Raw genomic sequence first — 19,337 nt, forward strand, 5'->3', positions numbered from 1 at the left:
AGGCAAAGACAGGTGGATCTCTGAGTTTGAGGTCAGCCTGGTCCATAAGAGGCACCAGGACAGGCACCAAAGCTACAGAGAAACCCTGTCTTTCAAAACAAAACAAAAACCATTATTGTTAGGACTGGCTCAGGGCTCAGCTGTAACCACATATACATGAAGTTACCACCCCACTCCAGTGGGCTTCTATGTAAGCAGCACTGCTGTCTTTTAAAAGAGCCCACTAAGGGGTCAGAGGTATAGTGGAGTGGGTAAAGAGAGTACTTTCTGAGACCTGGGCCCAATACCTAGCACAACACAACAAAAAACAGAGTCCATGAAGACAGTTCTTAGATTCAACATTCCCCGATTGCTGGATGCTTAGATTAAGATTTTACAGGTACAGTGAACCAGCCAATGACCATCATTGTGTATCAAGTCTCTCTCTGAAGACTGAACAATTAAGTGGGCATTACTGGGTGTTCTGCTGTCATGGAGATGAGGAATGTGGCTCAACTTGATGACCATCAAGTGCCTGTGAGCTGGCTGTGACCTGTCAGAAAGCTCCATCCAAGTGAAGTCCAGAGGTGACTGTAACACTTACGAAGAATGTAGTATCCAAGTGGCCCAGGACCCTGTGAATCTGGCCAACAAGTGACCAGCTTACAGATTAGCCAAAGGTAGGCATTCAGCCTACTCAATTAAGGCACCAGGAATGTGAAGCCACCAAGCAGGATAGGCTTTTGTGAGCCAAGTGACACCACAAGAATGAGCTACAATAGCCATCTGCCTTTAAGGGACCAAACTGGGGCCTCAGTGCTGCTACTGGGTCCTAGATAGCAACAATGTGTACACCTGAGCTCATGAGGCCTCTACAGCTGTACCTTTCTGAAGGTGACAGTGTAACTGGTATGTGCTATAGTCTGTCCATAATCGGATGATTTAAGAGGAAGGACCCTCACATCTGGGGACATCCCAGTACCAGACAGTTTTCCTTTAGTCAGGATCCCAGACCACACTATACCTCTCACTATACCCTAAGTTCCCTCAGAGCAGGACCTAGTCTCATCTGTGCTCACACGTTAAGCATTTACTGATATTGGTTTCTGAGTTGTTTCTGGGTTTACTTTCAGTGGTTCAGATAACAGAATAAATGTGGTTATATATCAAGTAAGCTAATGTAAAAGGACCAACAAACTTTAACCCATAGTGGCTCGATCTAAAAAAAAGGGGGAGGTAAGGAGGCAAGGAACCAAAATTCAGAAGAATTTCAAATAAGTACAAAAGTCCATATTCAAGGATGACAGGGCTGGGGACCTCACAGATGGCCTACTATTAGGCAACCTAGTTCAATCCTTTTCCTTCACAATACTGTGTAGCTTGCAGAAGTAGCTAGTTACAGAGGAAGCACAAGTTCTAGGTATGCCACACAGAGCTACAAAAAAGCCTGCCCGAGACCTTTAATGGAGCTGATGGGTAGAGTATTTACCTAGTGTGCACAAAGCCATGAAAAAAGAAAATTTTACTAGATGCTGTCCAGCACACATTCTGTACTAACCTAGGTGTGCTGGGAGCAAAAGAGCAGATACTTTGTTGTTGACAATGCAAAGCCTGCACAATCCTACTAGGTACATCCATCCCTAACCCCCATTTTTGGACCCCAGGGTCTCATTTGAGTTGTCCTTAAACTCACTATGAAGCTGAGGATGACTTTCTTGGGCCACTGTCTTCCAAGTGCTGGGTATAGGCTGGTGCCACTATGCCAGGTGCCTGTTCGATCTCTCTCAATCTCAACTTCCTTGTTGGCGAAATGGGTTATGGCTAAAAAAGATTGCCTACCACCACTTACCCCCCCCCCACCTCTTTGAACCAGGGTCTCATTACATAGCCTTGACTGACCTAGAACTCATGATGAGGACCAGAATAACTTGGAATTTGCTGTGGTCGTCCTCTTGAGTACACATTACAGGCATACTGCCACACCTGGATAAGGACTTAGCTGCTGCTCCTTTTTCTAAAATATTGTCTATGTATGTGTTCCTGAGCATGTTTGTGTGTGTGTGTGTGTGTGTGTGTGTGTGTGCATATATGTGTACCGTGTACATGCAGGAGCCTGTGGAGGTTAGAAGGGGGGATCAGATGCCCCAGAACTAGAGTTACAGGTGGTTGTGAACCACCATGAACCCTTGTAACAGCAGTAAGTACTCTTAAGAGCTGAGCTGTCTTCCAGCCTTAGAGCTTAGCTTCTTTAAAGATGAGACTTGGAGGAAGGAGGATGATACGGGGAACAGCAGAAAGTGCATTCTAAGTAAGGGTAAAAACATGGACTAAGAGAATAGACTTAAATGATGAAGACTGCCAGCTTTAGCTGTCTCAGACATCCATCTCCTTGGCCTACTCACACCCACAAGCTGTGTTTGCTGCCGTGGCACACTAGTCTGTCAGCTAGCCGTCTGTCTACATACTGGACCAGAGGCAGGGGCTACAAGACTTAGTGGGAGTTCTCCTCACTGTCTTTTGGATAGACTTATGAACCTCTTTCCAAGGCTGGCTCCTCATTTTGGAAGGTGTTACTACTTGATTCTCACAGAGTGTAATGGTGACCAGAAACCTGTTCTTTTCCAGCACACTGCTAGCACTGCCATTACCATGATTACTAATGGAAGGAGAACGGCATCTAATGTGTTCACGCTTGCCTTTTCCTCTACTAGGCCATCCTGGAACACATTCCTCAGTGTGTTGACTGAGGCTTTTTCATTTAACAAATATCACTGTGCAGGATGGACAGCAGGAGTTTCAGCAGTGACTCAGACAAGGTCTTGCCTCATAGTCCTTTTGTAGCCAAACTGCTGATGTTGGCAGCAGTGTCTTGGTATACACCTGTCTTCTAGCCCTGGAGAATGGTTTATGTTATTTTTGTATTTGCTAGCGGGTTTGTCTTTCCAGTCTTTCTTTGGTAAGTAAGGTTTTGTTGTTTTCACTAGTCCTGTCTAGGCCCTTCATTCAGAGATTTGCCTGCCTCTGCCTCGTGAGTACTGAGGTTAAGGTGTGTGCCACCATGCCTAGCTTTTGTTTTAAAATTGGCCGCTTCTGGATGGTGATATCAGCAGCTTGAAGCTTCCAGAGTACTGGGGTTACAAGTTGTGCCAAGCCACCCACTGTATTTGTTGCTGGGGGTTGAACTCAATGTTCCCTGAATGTTAGGTAAGCATTCTACCAACTGCTCTACATCCCTAATCCAAAGCTGTACATTTTAAAACACAGGCTTTAAATGCATGCCAAGCAGGATAGGTCTACTGGTGTTAGTAGTGGCATGAATATGGGGATGACCATTTTCTGCTTAGATCTGAGGCCGGCTCCATAAGAGGAAATTCATACTTGGTACTACAAGTCTGGTCAAAATGCATGGCTTGGGAGGTCACAAACCCTAGGGGAGATACTACTACAATTATCTTGCTAAATGGACATGTTGCCAGACTGCCGTCTAAATATTTCATACCCACAGATTAGTGCTCTTCTCAGCCTTGGCCAAGGAAACCTTTCTATAGTTGGCAACACTGCAGACACCCACACCTTATTAAAGTGAGTGTTGAGTGCTCAGACTAAGCCCAGGCTCAGCAAACATCAGGAAAGAGAGGGCAGAAAGGATGGGAGAGTGGTGGTGAAATGCTGCCTTCTGACATGACATGGGCATTACGCTCACAAACTCACTGCTCCTCTGGTTACCTGCACAAGCTCACGCCATTAAGATCAGTAAGCATTCTAGTAGGCAGTGCTAATTAATTATAGACTCAGTGGGTTACAAAACAAAACGGGGAAAAAAGTACATGAAGATGAGAGGGTAGACAGTTGAGTGTTGTTGGGAGGCTGGGAGAGAGGACACAGGTATAATTAAGATATACTGAATACATGAAATTGTCAACAAATAACAGTGTAGCCAGCCAGAGTCACGCCTTTCATCCTAGCACTCAGCACTGAGGCAGGTGGGAGTATCTGTGAGTTCAAGGCCAGCCTGATCTACTGAGCAAGTTCCAGGACATCCAGGGGTACACACAGTGGAACCTTGTCTCAAAAAACAAAAACAAAACAAAGTTTAAAAAGACAAAGAAAACCCACTGAGACAGTGGGGCCGATCTATTGGGAGCTCACCAAGGCCAGCTGGACTGTGACTGAAAAAGCATGGGATAAAACCGGACTCTCTGAACATGGTGGACAATGGCACAGGGTTTTGATCCTACTTCAGGTTCTGGCTTTGTGGAAGCCTAGACAGTTTTGATGTTCAACTTCCTAGATCTGGATGGAGGGGGGAGGACCTTGGACTTTCCACAGGGCAGGGAACCCTGACTGCTCCTGGGACTGGAGAGGGAGGAGAAGAGGAGTAGGGGGAGGGGGAGAGGGGCGGGAGGAGGGGGAGGGAAATGGGAGGCGGGGAGGAGGCGGAAAATTTTATTTTATTTTTTATTTTAATTGAAAAGACAAAGAAAAGCTTTAAACAGTGGTGACCCACATCTGGAGTCCTACACTAGCACCTGGATCAAAAAAAAAAAAATCCCCTCGCAATATAATAATCAAAACACAAAATATACAGATTAAAGAAAGAATATTAAGAGCTGCAAAGGAAAAAGGGCGAGTAAGTTATAAAGGTAAACCGATCAGACTTAGACCTGACTTCTATGGAAACCATGAAAGCCAGAAGGTCCTGGATAGAGGTACTGCAGAAACTAAGAGACCATGGATGCAAACCCAAACTACTATACCCAGCCAAGCTATCGTTCACTATCAATGGAGAAAACAAGACATTCCAGGATAAGAACAAATTTAAACAATACGTAGCCACAAATCCAGCCCTACAGAAAGTAATAGAAAGAAAATCACAACCCAAGGAATCCAGCATTGCCAACACTGCCTACAATAACTCAGGCATCTAGCGACCCTTCACCAGCACAACTCAAAGAAGGGAGACACACAAACTCTACTACCAAAAACAATAAGAATAACCGGAGTAAACAACCACTGGTCATTAATATCGTTTAATATTAATGGTCTCAATTCACCTATAAAAAGGCACAGGCTATATTGGATACGAAAAAAGGATCCAACATTCTGCTGTTTACAAGAAACACATCTCAACCACAAAGACAGGCATCTACTCAGAATAAAGGGTTGGGAAAAGGTTTTTCAAGCAAATGGTCCTAAGAAAAAAGCAGGTGTGGCCATACTAATTTCTAACAAAACTGACTTCAAACTAAAATCAATCAGAAGAGATCGAGATGGACACTTTATACTCATAACAGGAACAATTCATCAGGATGAAGTCTCAGTCCTGAATATCTACGCCCCTAATATAAAAGCACCCACTTATGTAAAAGAAATATTACTAGAACTCAAGGCAGACATCAAACCACACACACTAGTAGTAGGAGACTTCAACACACCTCTCTCACCAATGGACAGATCAATCAGACAGAAACCTAATAGAGAATTAAGAGAATTATTGGAGGTAATGAAGCAAATGGACTTAACAGACATCTATAGAACACTCCACCCAAATAGGAAAGAATATACCTTCTTCTCTGCAGCTCATGGAACCTTCTCGAAAATTGACCACATACTCGGAAACAAAGGAAACCTCCACAGATACAAAAAATAATCAGTGTCCACCTGTGTCTTATCAGATCACCATGGATTAAAGTTAGAAGGCAACAACAATGCTACTCCCAGAAAGCCGACAAACTCATGGAAACTGAACAGTCAACTACTGAACCACACCTAGGTCAAGGAAGAAATTAAGAAATTAAAGTCTTCCTTGAATTTAATGAAAATAAAGAGACAACATAATAATCAAACTGAGGGCGGAAATCAACAAAATAGAAACACAGAAAACAGTCCAAAGAATCAATGAAAGAAAAAGTTGGTTCTTGGAGAAAATCAACAAGATCAACAAACCCCTATCCAAACTAATTAAACGACAGAGAGAGAACACGCAAATAAATAAGATTAGAAATGAAAAGGGAGCCGGGCGGTGGTGGCGCACGCCTTTAATCCCAGCACTTGGGAGGCAGAGGCAGGCGGATCTCTGTGAGTTCAAGACCAGCCTGGTCTACAGAGCTAGTTCCAGGACAGGCTCCAAAACCACAGAGAAACCCTGTCTTGAAAAACCAAAAAAAAAAAAAAAAGAAAAGGGAGACATAACCACAGACACAGGAAATTCAGAGAATCATTAGATCTTACTACAAAAGCCTGTATGCCACAAAACTGGAAAATGCAAAAGAAATGGACATTTTTTTAGATAAGTATCATATACCAAAGTTAAACCAAGACCAGGTGAACGATCTAAATAGACCTGTTAGACGCGAAGAATTAGAAACTGTTATCAAAAAATCTCCCTTCCAAAAAAAGCCCGGGACCAGATAGTTTCAATGCAGAATTCTACCAGAACTTCCAAGAAGAGCTAATACCTATACTCCTTAATGTATTTTACAATATAGAAACAGAAGAGTCATTGCCAAATTCCTTTTATGAAGCTACAGTTACACTGATACCAAAACCACACAAAGACCCAACCAAGAAAGAGAATTACAGGCCTATCTCACTCATGAACATCGACGCAAAAATTCTCAATAAAATACTGGCAAACCGAATCCAAGAACACATTAGGAAAATTATCCATTATGATCAAGTAGGCTTCATCCCAGAGATGCAGGGCTGGTTTAACATTCACAAATCTATCAATGTAATCCACCATAAAAATAAACTGAAAGAAAAAAAACCATATGATCATTTCATTAGATGCTGAAAAAGCATTCGACAAAATTCAACACCCCTTTATGATAAAGGTCTTGGAGAGATTAGGGATACAAGGGTCATACCTAAATATAATAAAAGCTATTTACAGCAAGCCGACAGCTAACATTAAATTAAATGGAGAAAAACTCAAAGCCATCCCACTAAAATCAGGAACACGACAAGGATGTCCACTCTCTCCATACCTCTTCAATATAGTGCTTGAAGTTCTAGCAATAGCAATAAGACAAATTAAGGGGATCAAGGGGATTCGTATTGGAAAGGAAGAAGTTAAGCTTTCGTTATTTGCAGATGATATGATAGTATACATAAGCGACCCCAAAAACTCTACCAAAGAACTCCTACAGCTGATAAACACCTTTAGTAATGTGGCAGGATACAAGATCAGTTGCCTTCCTATACACTAAGGATAAGGAAGCAGAGAGGGAAATCAGAGAAGCATCACCTTTCACGATAGCCACAAATAGCATAAAATATCTTGGGGTAACTCTGACCAAGGAAGTGAAAGCTCTATTTGACAAGAACTTTAAGTCTTTGAAGAAAGAAATTGAAGAGGACACCAGAAAATGAATCTCCCTTGCTCTTGGATTGGGAGGATCAACATAGTAAAAATGGCAATTCTACCAAAAGCAATCTATAGATTCAATGCAATCCCCATCAAAATTCTTCACAGATCTGGAAAAGACAATAATCAACTTTATATGGAAAAACAAAAAACCCAGGATAGCCAAAACAATCTTATACAATAAAGGATCGTCTGGAGGCATTACCATCCCTGACTTCAAACTATTACAGAGCTACAGTATTGAAAACAGCTTGGTATTGGCATAAAAACAGAGAAGTCGACCAATGGAATCGAATAGAAGACCCGGACTTTACCCTCAAACCTATGAACACCTGATTTTCGATAAAGGAGCTAAAAGTATACAATGGAAAAAAGAGAGCATCTTCAACAAATTGTGCTGGCATAACTGGATGTCAATCTGTAGAAGAATGAAAATAGATCCATATCTATCACCATGCACAAAACTCAAGTCCAAATGGATTAAAGACCTCAATATCAGTCCGAACACACTGAACCTGATAGAAGAGAAAGTGGGAAGTACTCTACAACTCATGGGCACAGGAGACCACTTCCTACGTATAACCCCAGCAGCACAGACATTAAGGGCAACATTGAATAAATGGGACCTCCTGAAACTGAAGCTTCTGTAAAGCAAAGGACACTGTCACTAAGACAAAAAGGCAACCCACTGACTGGGAGAAGATCTTCACCAACCCCGCAACTGACAAAGGTCTGATCTCCAAAATATATAAAGAACTCAAGAAACTAGACTGTAAAAAACGAATCAACCCAATTATAAAATGGGGTACTGAGCTGAACAGAGAATTCTCAACAGAAGAAGTTCAAATGGCCAAAAGACACTTAAGGTCATGCTCAACTTCCTTAGCGATTAGGGAAATGCAAATGAAGACAACTTTAAGATACCATCTTACACCTGTCAGAATGGCTAAAATCAAAAACACCAATGATAGCCTTTGCTGGAGAGGTTGTGGAGTAAGGGGTACACTCATCCATTGCTGGTGGGAATGCAAACTTGTGCAACCACTTTGGAAAGCAGTGTGGCGGTTTCTCAGGAAGTTCGGGATCAACCTACCCCTGGACCCAGCAATACCACTCTTGGGAATATACCCAAGAGATGCCCTATCATACAACAAAAGTATATGCTCAACTATGTTCATAGCAGCATTGTTTGTAATAGCCAGAACCTGGAAACAACCTAGATGCCCTTCAATGGAAGACTGGATGAAGAAAGTATGGAATATATACATATTAGAGTACTACTCAGCAGTAAAAAACAATGACTTCTTGAATTTTGCATGCAAATGGACAGAAATAGAAAACACTATCCTGAGTGAGGTAAGCCAGACCCAAAAAGAGGAACATGGGATGTATTCACTCATAATTGGTTTCTAGCCATAAATAAAAGACATTGAGCCTATAATTCGTGATCCTAGAGAAGCTAAATAAGAAGGTGAACCCAAAGAAAAACATAATAGACATCCTCCTGAATATTAACCTTCATCAGGCGATGAAAGAGACAGAGACCCACATTGGAGCACCGGACTGAAATCCCAAGGTCCAAATCAGGAGCAGAAGGAGAGAGAGCACGAGCAAGGAACTCAGGACCGCGAGGGGTGCACCCACACACTAAGACAATGGGGATGTTCTATCGGGAACTCACCAAGGCCAGCTGGACTGGGTCTGAATAAACATGGGATAAAACCGGACTCACTGAACATAGCGGACAATGAGGACTACTGAGAAGTCAAGAACAATGGCACTGGGTTTTGATCCTACTGCACATACTGGCTTTGTGGGAGCCCAGGCAGTTTGGATGCTCACCTTACTAGACCTGGAAGGAGGTGGGAGGTCCTTGGACTTCCCACAGGGCAGGGAACCCTGACTGCTCTTTGGGCTGATGAGGGAGGGGGACTTGATGGGGGAGAGGAAGGGAAATGGGAGGCGGTGGCGGGGAGGAAGCAGAAATCTTTAATAAATAAAAAAATTATATAAAAAAAGAAAAGATCTTAGCTTTGAAATGAGAGGCAATCAATCAAATTGATAAATTCAAGTTTTGTCAATAAACAGAGGCAGCAGGGCTGCTGGAAGGAACAATACAGTGTTTCCTGCTAGCTCCCTTCACACATCTCTGGTTCAGGGAGACTCGGCATTCACATTTCATCAGCCATTCAAGTAAACTCATTCCTGGAAAGAGAGAAGAACTCTGGGCACACAGAGACCAACCAGAGAATTACACACAGAGAAGTAAAACCAACACAGGTGGATACATAATGTCCATCTAGTGAGCACACAAAAGTAGCAGCAACTAGAGTAATCAACACTGTGCTCAGTTGGGAAGTGACTCAAATTTGTAACCCTAACAAAGATAGACTCTCAAGGAAAGCCATAAATTCTAGGCTACACAATGAGTTTCAGGCTAGGACTGACACTTTAAATTTTTTGCTTAAAGGGGCTGAAGGAGCAGTTCAGTAGTAAAGCATTTGCTTAGTGGGTGTGAGGCCTGGCTTCAATTCTTAGTGCTTACAAAAAAAAGAATTTTTTTTAAACAAAGTTTTTGCTTACGTGAAATCTACAAAACAAAACCTCAAGGTAAACATATTTTAAAAGAGTAACAACAATTAGGTGCGAAGGAAAAGACTTTTTTTTTTACTTTTTTTCTTTCTGAGACAGCTGTTCTTGAACTATGTAGACCAGGCTGGCCTCAAACTCAGAAATCCAACCAGCCTCTACCTCCCAAGTGCTGGGATTAAAGGCATTTGGCACTATTCCTGGCTCTACTGGTGCACACTTAAATCCCAACACCCAGGAGGCAAAGGATATCACTGAGTTTGAGAACAGTGAGACTTCATCTCAAAACGCAAGTCTTAGCAACTCTGATTGCCACAAGAGAGAGGTAACCATGGGTTACTAACAGCTGCACCTCAGTGCAGCGGGACTGAGAAATAAAGATGTCTGAGGCACGTGGTGCGTGCCTGTCACTCTAGCAAGTGGGAGATGAGAGGAGGATTGTGAGTTCCAGGACAACTTAGGTCACACAGCAAGACCTTTTCACAAAAACGGGGATCCCAGGAATAGTATCGGAACTTTGGAAATGTTGAAAATAGAACAAGCAAAAAAAACTAGAATGAATCTGGGTCTGTGAAGGAACTGAGGAGGGGCAATGGTGTGGTGTCTGGGCTGTTCTTTGGAGGCCTGCCTGGGTGGGGGCCATGGGTGAGGACCTACCTTCAGTGTTCACCACGATGATTCCCTGCACTCCTTTCTGGCTCTGAAGTCTCTTGAGTGTTTCCTCCACCTCCGCCTGCCAGAAAAGGAGACCAAGATTAGGTCCTCAGATCCCAGCAGATGAATGACACATCCATCTGACAAGCAAGTAACACCCAGCCACTTGGCACTGCTCCAAAGCTGCCCAGGCCAGGCCCACACAGAGTGCTCCTTAGGCCAACACTGGCACCCAGAGCTTCAGCCTCAGCCACAAGGAGCTGCTTTTGGCCCTTTACCACCAGGCAGTTATCCCTTCCCTGCCCATCAGCTATTTGAGAGCAGACTATAAACACCATTTCTGGAGTACAGACACACCCAGGACACACACACACACACACACACACACACACACGGTACAGTACTGATGATTTGAAAAACAAAACAGCCCTAAACAGTAGCTTCTAACAGGAAGGAGGCACTTTATTTGTGGCTCAAACATCACAAATGAAAATACTGCCAGGGATCAAAATGACCCCACAGTAAACCCGCTGACTCAATGTGTCATCCAGACAGGGTAATACTCGGCACACAGGCACAGGAATGTGTCCTAGGAAGGGGCTCACTAATTCTGATAACCCAGAAACCACTCAAGTGGGCTGCCCAGGCACATGGAGCTTGTTGACACACAATGAGATGTCTGAGTCTTCCTGTCATACATGCTTCTAACTCTGCCCTGCCATCTGTTCTCCAGCTGAGAGTTACATCTCTTGTCCATCTATTTTTTGTTTTTGAGACAGGGTCTTCTCTACATAGCTGGCTTTTCTGGAACTCACTATGTAGATGAGGCTGGCCTCAAACACAAGGATCGCCTCCCTCTGCCTCTTGAGTGCTGGGATTAAAGGTGTGTACTACCACACCTGGCCCTCCCCTACCCCTTTAAAAAAAAAAAAAGGAAACCTCCTGGGGGGGGGGAGTTGGTGGTGGCACACACCCTTAACACCCTTAATCCCAACACTCAGGAGGCAGAGACAGGGAGATCTCTGTGAGTTCAAGGCCAGACTGGTCTAGAAGAGCTATCCAGGATTACACAGAAACCCTGTACCGAAAAACACCAAAAAAAAAAGAAAAGAAAAAACTTAGAAGCCTTCTTCTCCTCTAATGCCCAAGTCTTCCACACCACCTCTTCCGTGAAGATCATGTCTTGTTTGAAGCCTATAATCAATGATCTTGCCTCCAACTCTTCAACTACGCTTCTGTGAGACATATCAGGTACTGTAACTAATTACTCAGGCTCTACAGAGGTCAGTGGAGTAGGAGCCCATAAACAGAAGTCTAACTGACCTTCCTCTCCCTATGGCTGGGAACCTGGTCTTGTAGTGTACTTTCTCTTAGGGTGTCTCCTCCAGAGGTTCAGAATCTAGTCAAGCTCCTTAAATGCAGAGTTCAAGGTCAGCCTAGTCTACATCCCTTGTGTCAAAAAAAAAAAAAAAAAAAAGGCAGATGGTCTTTGGAAATGGATACCATTCACAGAAATTCACACCATTCTTTTTCTGGGGCAAAAGGGCTGACAATCCAGTCACCACCACCACCCACTTCCTGTAAGAACAGTGCCAGATGCTGCAGGGGCAGGGATGGTAGGGGCACTCCTACAAAGTGGCAAGCAGCCTGATGCCTCTGTGGAGGAGAGGACAGTGAGAGTGACATGCATGTCTCAGATCCTGGTCATGGCAGACTCCCTGACCTCCGACTACATGCTAGGTACTGCTCTGGATGGAAGGGGAACCACTGTAGGTCCTGGTCACCCTACTGAAAATCCATCCTTTGCAAACAATGCCAGAGAAACAAAGGAATGTAGCAAGATGCCCAGGGCAGTGCTACCTGCAAGAACAGAATAGAAATGCCCAGTCCTCAGGAAATGACCAAGGAGGACACCAGCATCTACTGCAGGCGATGTTTACATGGCCTGAGAGAGATTAGGTCACGACACCACCTCCAGAGTCTGAGATTGATATTCCACAGAAATAATAAAGTACAAAAAGTGCTTTCCATGTGGTTACAACTTCCTAAAAAATAAAGCCATACAGAACATGGAATTATAGATTGGGTTTATTTTCTTTTTTCAAAACAGTCATTTTTGCTAACCATTGTGGTTCCACCAATAAACACCAGCATTTGAAAGCCAGAAGCAGAAGAACATGAATAAACAAACATGAGTCAGCCAATGGTGATGCTGTAGGTCTGTAATCCCAGCACTTGGGAAGCAAAGGCATAAACGGGATCAGGCGTTTAAAATCAGTATTAGATATGAGGAAAATTTAGGGTCAGCTTGGGCTACATGAAATCCTATCTCAAAAAAGATATAAATATTCTAACCAAACCATTACCTAAGTTTTTTTTTTTTTTAATTCTACTGTATATTTCTTAAACACGCACAGATTTACTTGGAGCTGGAGAAATAGTTCAGCAGTTACGAGCACTGGCGACTCTGCAAAGGACCTGGGTTCAGTTCCCAGCACCCACACGGCAATTCACAACTACCTGTAACTCAAGTTCCAGGAGATTCATCATACTGTTCAGACATATTTAGGTACCAGGCACACATGTGATTTTCATACATAGAGGCCGAAAACCACAAATGTTAGCTAGCTTCATTCCTTCTGAGAGGTCTCTACTATGGGGGCTGTGGGGCTTGACACACTCAAATCTTTTTTTTTTTTTTTAAGACAGGGTTTTTCTGTGCAGCCCTGGCTAGCCTGGAACTCACTCTGTAGACCAGGCTGGCCTTGAACTCTAACAGAGTCACCTGTGTTTGCCTCCCCCCAGCAACACACTCAACATCTTGAGAATATGTAACACGTGGTGGCTTGAATTAGAATGGCCTCCAGAGGCTCCTATATGTGAATGTTTGCCCCTGTTGGTGAAACTGTTTTGGGAGTATTAAGAGGTGTAATCTTGTGGGAAGAAGTATGTCACTACGCAGGCTTTGAGGCTTCAAGAGACTTGGGCCATTCCCAGTGTGTGCCTCTAATCTGCAGGCGTTCCCACTGACATGACAAAGGTACTGCCATCATGGACTCTAACCCTCTGAAATCATAGCCCAAATGAAACACTTTCTTGTATAAATTACTGTAGTTAGTTGAATCCTTGGCTCCTAGCTGGTGGACTGCTGGGAAGGATTAGGAGGTGGGAACTTAAAGGTGTGAGGCTGTTAAAGGTGTGTCACTGCAGGTGGGTTTTGAGATTCCAAAGCCCATGCCAGTCCTCTGTCTGCTGTGTCTGCTTGCTCCAGGCCTGTCTGCTTCCTGCCATGGAGACAGATAATGAACTTACCCTCTGAAACTGCAAGCCAGCCCCAATGAATGCTTTCTTTCATGAGCTGCCACAGTCATGCTGTCTCAAAACACACTAGAAAGATAACTAGACAGCCTGTTACTGCTAGGTGTGTGTGTGTGAGAGAAGATTTTCATTTTATAGCCCAGGCAAGCCTCCAATTTGTCCTTCTGCCTCAGCCTCTTGATATTTTTTATTTCTTTTTAGTCTGTGGAGACAGGGCCTGATTATATAGCCTATTTTTATCTTTAAGATTTATTTGTAGCCGGGTGGTGGCGGCACACACCTTCAATCCCTGCACTTGGGAGGCAGAGGCAGGTGGATCTCTGCATTTGAGGCCGGCATGGTCTACAGAGTGAGTTCCAGGACAACCAAGGCTACACTGAGAAACCCTGTCTCAAAAAACAAAACAAAGATTTGTTTGAGTATATGTGCATTTGTGTGCGCAGATGCTTGCCGAGGCCAAAGATGGCAGCAGGCTCCTTGGAGTTGAAGCTATTTGTGACCTGCGCAAGACAGGTGCCATATCCAAAGATTAGTCCTCACGGCGGAGCAGTGAGTACTTTTAACCTCTGAGTCCATCTCTCTCTCACCCCCAATAAATCTAAATCATGTGAAAAAATGTCCTCTATGCAATGGCGAAGAGGGGAAAGTTATGCGTTCTCTAGTTAGATGTATATAAGTCAATAAAGTCTGGGGCCACCACACCCAGTACCTCAGTATCTTAGCATTTAGGAAGAGTCATGATGTTTAGGCTAGCCTAAACTACATAGTGAATTTAAGGCCTGCCTGAGCTACATAAGGAGCTTGTCTCAAAAACTGGTGGCTGTTGTAGGTCTGTGGCAGATTTGCCCAGTAGGCACAAGACCTTGAGTTCCATCCCTAGTAGAACAAAATTTAACAGAAAAAATAACTTTAAAAACATTACATAAAATAATTAAGAAAAATAACAAGTATCCAATAAGAGGTAGAAAACGAATCTAAGATAAATTACAAACACCTACAAGATCGTCATTCCTTGTAAGGGAATGGAAGTCAGCAATGCAGCACTGTCTGAATGCTGGGCTCACTGAGGCAAGGCTCTTGAGGTAAGTAACCGCCTGGGGAAGGGACACAATACAAGGTGAGAACGCCAAGTACTGGTCCTTTGCCTCAACTCTGAAAATTATTATAAGGAAATAATCTAATAAAATTTAAAATACCAATCAAAAATTATAGACCAAAGCATTATGACTGAGTTAGGAACTGGAAGCAACTTGTACTCCAGGGAAATAGTTTGGCAAATTCTCATACAACCATGGCTGGGCATGGTGGTGGACACATTTAATCCCAGCACTCAGGTGTCAGAGGCAGTAAACTTTTGTGAGTTCAAGGCTGGCCTGGCCTCTATAGTTCCTGGACAGCTAGTGCTCCACACTGAGACCTTGTCAAAATACACACGTACATGCACACTTATTTACAACTACTATGTAGTAAATAAAAATAATTTATCATAAAGATGATGTAACAAGCCAGGCAGTGGCAGAACACGCCTTTAATTCCAGCACTCGGGAGGCAGAGGCCAGCAGATCTATGTGAGTTTGAGGCCAGATTGGTCTATAGAGCAAGTTCCAGAACAGGTTCCAAAGCTACACATAGAAACACTGTCTCAAAAAACCGAGGGGGGGGATGGTGATGTAATATGGTTAAATGCTTTTGAACATTAAATTAAAAAAATGAACATCTTGAAAGATACATATGTAAAAAATGATCAGGAAAAGAGGAAAACAGCTACACGGTAGATAAAACTGAACAAAAGGTGTAGAGAGCCGTGTAGAGTCACACCTGATGGCAATGTGTAGAGAGCTGCGTGAAGCCGCACCTGATGGTGCTGGCTCCCGCCCTCCGCGATCCCGAAAGGAGTGCTCTCTGTGATAATCAACTCCTTATGGCTAAGGCCTGACTTATGCTATTATCACACAATGATTGTCAGCTGCTTGCATATGCGTGGACCTATGGGCAGTGCCCACCTGGCAATCTGGGGTTGGCGGCCCAGGTCTACTCACGGGCTGGGAGAGGTTTGCCCAGAGAGACAGACAGAGAGACAGACAGACAGACAGACAGAGACAGAGAGAGACAGAGAGAGACAGAGAGAGACAGAGAGAGAGAGAGAGAGAGAGAGAGAGAGAGAGAGAGAGAGAGAGAGGAAGAAGAGAACGCATTGTCAAAAGGTCTTGAATAAATTGCAGCAGGAAGAGCTCCGGTGTTGCGTCCTTCTTGCTGGGCAAGGGGGACCGCGACAAAAAGGTGTGGATGATGTTATGTAATTGTACTAATGAGCAGTCTCCACCATTATAGATGTCCTGTAGATACTGGCAGGAGTGTCAAAGACAAGGGAGAGGAGACTGTAAACTAAATGTGTATATGGGCATAGGGGACTATGCAGCCTTAAAATGAAGTAGGTTTGGAAAAGTGTGTGTGTCTGTGTGTGTTTGGAATGAGTATGAGTGTATGGTCCTGGGGTTCAAATCCACAGCCTCTTGTAATATAGGGTTCTTGTTGTTTTCTGAGAAAGGGTTTCTCGCTTTATAGACCAGGCTGGCCTCAAACTCAGAGATCCATCTTTCTCTGCCTCCTGAGTGCTAGGATTAATGGCATGTGCCACCACCACCTGACTTTTTTTTTTTTTTTTTTTAAAGACACAGTCTTACTATGTAGACCAGGCTGGCACTGAACTCAGAGACCTGCCCTGCCTCTGCTTCCCAAGTGCTGGTAGTAAAGATGTGAGTCACCATGCCTGTCAATGGTAAATCTCTTTAAGTGAACGGAGGAATGAATGAAAATATACATATACATATTATATATATAATTATTATTTTGTAATCATGTCTATAGGTTTGTATACATGAGTGTAGTGACCCAGGAGTCCAGAAGAGGGTGCTGGGATTACAGGCAGTTGTGACTGCCTAATATGGGCACTGGGAACCTAATTCTGGTCCTTTGGAAGAACATGCTCATATCACTGAGTCATGGCTCCAGACCAAAATAAACACTTTTTCTGAGACAAGGTTTCTCTGTGTAACAGTCCTAGCTGTGCTGTCCTGGAATTAGCTCCATAGATCAAGCTGGCCTCAGACTCTCAAGAGATCCACCTGTCTGTCTCCCGAGTGCTGGGACTAAAGGTGTGTGCCATCACCACCTGACTAAAATAAACATATATATCTCATAAAGTAAACCTCATGACAAACATGCACAAATTGCTCCAGTCTTGTGCAATAGACAGCTTATCTATATATAATACTGCTGGGCATAGTGGCACATATCCAAAAACTCCAGCACTTTAGAGGTAGATGAAGGATTGGAAGGTCATCCTTGGTTAAGTGGCAAGTTGAAGTAACCTGGTCTATAAAAGGCACAGAGCATAAAATAGTCCTTATGTACCAAACAAAGCCAGAAGGAAGCATACCTGACTGTCAACACTATTTAGCTTGGGAGAGTAAGAGGAGACCACATGCACTTCCTATAGATTACACACGACCGTGCTGCACGAGGTCATTTGGAATGTTCACCTAAATATGTAACAATTTTATGAGTGCAAACAGTACAGCACTGATTCTAGAAAAAACGGCACACACATGCTTGTGTAAATATACAAGAAACTGGCTGTTCCTGAAGCAGCCTGAAGTGTGGAGACATTCTTTGCGGTATAATGAAAAGCATAGTAGCCCCAATTGAATGGTCGATGACAGTTACAGCAAATAAAAACACAGTAAGCAATGCGCCTAAGTAGCTGTTGCCTCTAGGTCAGCTGTTCTCAACCTGCCTAATGCGTCGAGCCGTTAATAGAGGTTCCTCACACCGTGGTGAGCCCCCACACATTATTTCCATTACTAATTCGTAACTGTAATTTGCTACTGTTATGAACTGTAACGTAAATATCTGACAGATGGTCTTAGACGACCCCTGTGGAAGGGTCATTCAACCTCAAGAGGTCTCAACCCACAGCTTGAGAAACTGCTCTAGGTGATGCCCTTCCGGTTTCCCTCTCAGTGTCTTACATGTTTATAGTTTTCTGCGGGCTGAAGAGACGGCTCAGTACCTAAAAGCACTCAACGCTTTTCCAAAGGCCCGGAATTTGACTCCCAGCACTCATATGGTGGCTCACAACCACACAGGTCCAAAGGACCCGACCCCCTCTTCTGGCCCTGTGCCAGCACCAGGCCCGCTAACGGAAAACACTATTCATATACAAACTGAAGAAAAAGTTTCTAATAAAGTTTTTGTTTTGCGACACGAACTCGCCTTGAAGTGCAAATCGTCGCCTTCCCGGTGCTGGGATTTCAGGCGTGCACCCCCACGCCAGTCCTGAGTGAGATTCTGGGGTTTGCTTTAAGGTTGGAAAGGGCCTTTTAAGTTGTTTACAACTCGTGAGGACTGTAAGGACCACCCTGGAAAGGCAGCGGACGGCTTTGGGATGCCCAGGATGGACCCCGCGGTTCCTAACAACCCGCACACCGGACCGAGCCCACAGGCGGCAGCCAAGCTGCATGGAGTTCGATTCCCCAGCACGGCTGGCTTTGGACTCCAAGTGTGAAGATGGAGCTGGGGCCGTACCTACTTCACAAAGCGGAGGAGGGGAGGCAACGCACGTAGCGCCTAAGGCGCCTGCCGGCCCCTGGACTCCAGCGAACGCAGCAGCCTGGCTGGGGTCGCCCCAAACCGCCCGAAAAGCTGGGCTACAAGCGAAGCAGAGGGCGGGCCTCCGGGGCGTCGCCTCACAGACCGGCTTCCGGTCAAGGGCCTGTGGCATCCGGTCGCTCTGCCTGGGCCCGGACTAAAGGCCCACAGTGCGGGTCCCGCGAGGCGACGCCAGCGACCAGGACCCCGGCCGGCAACGGACGCGCGCCTCTCGGGCGTGGCCGCGCCCTCCACCGCAGCCCTGGGAGGACACTCACCATCTCGGACCGATCCAGCAGCTCCGAGTCGCTGACGCTCAGCGAGGTCCCCGCCCTTCTGAGCCTGCGCACAGTTCTCTGTGGAGACGGACAGCTCGGACAGCCTATCAGGAGCCAGTGGGGGATAAGGGCGGGCTGATGTGAGTCAGCTGGGCAGGGACTCTCCCGACTGTTGCTGAAACTCCCTTTGGCCCAGACTGAGGCAGAGACAAGAGCCCAAATAAGCTGAGGACATGGGCAGCCCCGGAGCTGGGCATCTCAGGAACAAGCTCTGGAATGAACTGGACAGGTCTGCGCTGCCCCTATAAGATTAAGGATGCGGACTCCACCGCACTCCTGTGTTTCTTTGGAAAATCTTCTTATCTCTGCCCTACCAGTTTCTCGCCTCTAAAAGAGAACGCATTTTCCTGTCTTGCCCTCTGCTCTAGAAGTTTACTCTTGCAGGTTACGAAAAACATCTGGGTTTCTAACAGAAAATTTAGGTTAAACCGGTGGTAGCA

General features: G+C 44.6%; 1 protein-coding gene across 2 annotated transcripts in view; it reads right to left on the reverse strand.

The window, feature by feature from the left end:
- Positions 1 to 18,911, reverse strand: part of Dynlrb1 (dynein light chain roadblock-type 1) — a 23,751-nt gene extending 4,840 nt beyond the window's left edge. Inside the window, exons 1-2 of one of the 2 annotated variants that reach the window (XM_057781666.1) lie at positions 18,838 to 18,911; positions 10,595 to 10,670 (exon numbers count right to left, since the gene is read on the reverse strand). In XM_057781666.1, coding sequence (XP_057637649.1) covers positions 10,595 to 10,670; positions 18,838 to 18,840 — 79 coding nt within the window. In that variant the 5' untranslated portion in view covers positions 18,841 to 18,911. Of the gene's footprint in view, positions 1 to 10,594; positions 10,671 to 18,500; positions 18,783 to 18,837 lie in introns of those variants that run through there. The other variant, XM_057781665.1, reaches the window with a different exon arrangement.
- Between the last annotated feature and the right edge of the window lie 426 nt (positions 18,912 to 19,337).

The sequence above is a fragment of the Chionomys nivalis genome, chromosome 9 (assembly GCF_950005125.1).
Source record: "Chionomys nivalis chromosome 9, mChiNiv1.1, whole genome shotgun sequence".
NCBI lineage: Eukaryota > Metazoa > Chordata > Mammalia > Rodentia > Cricetidae > Chionomys > Chionomys nivalis.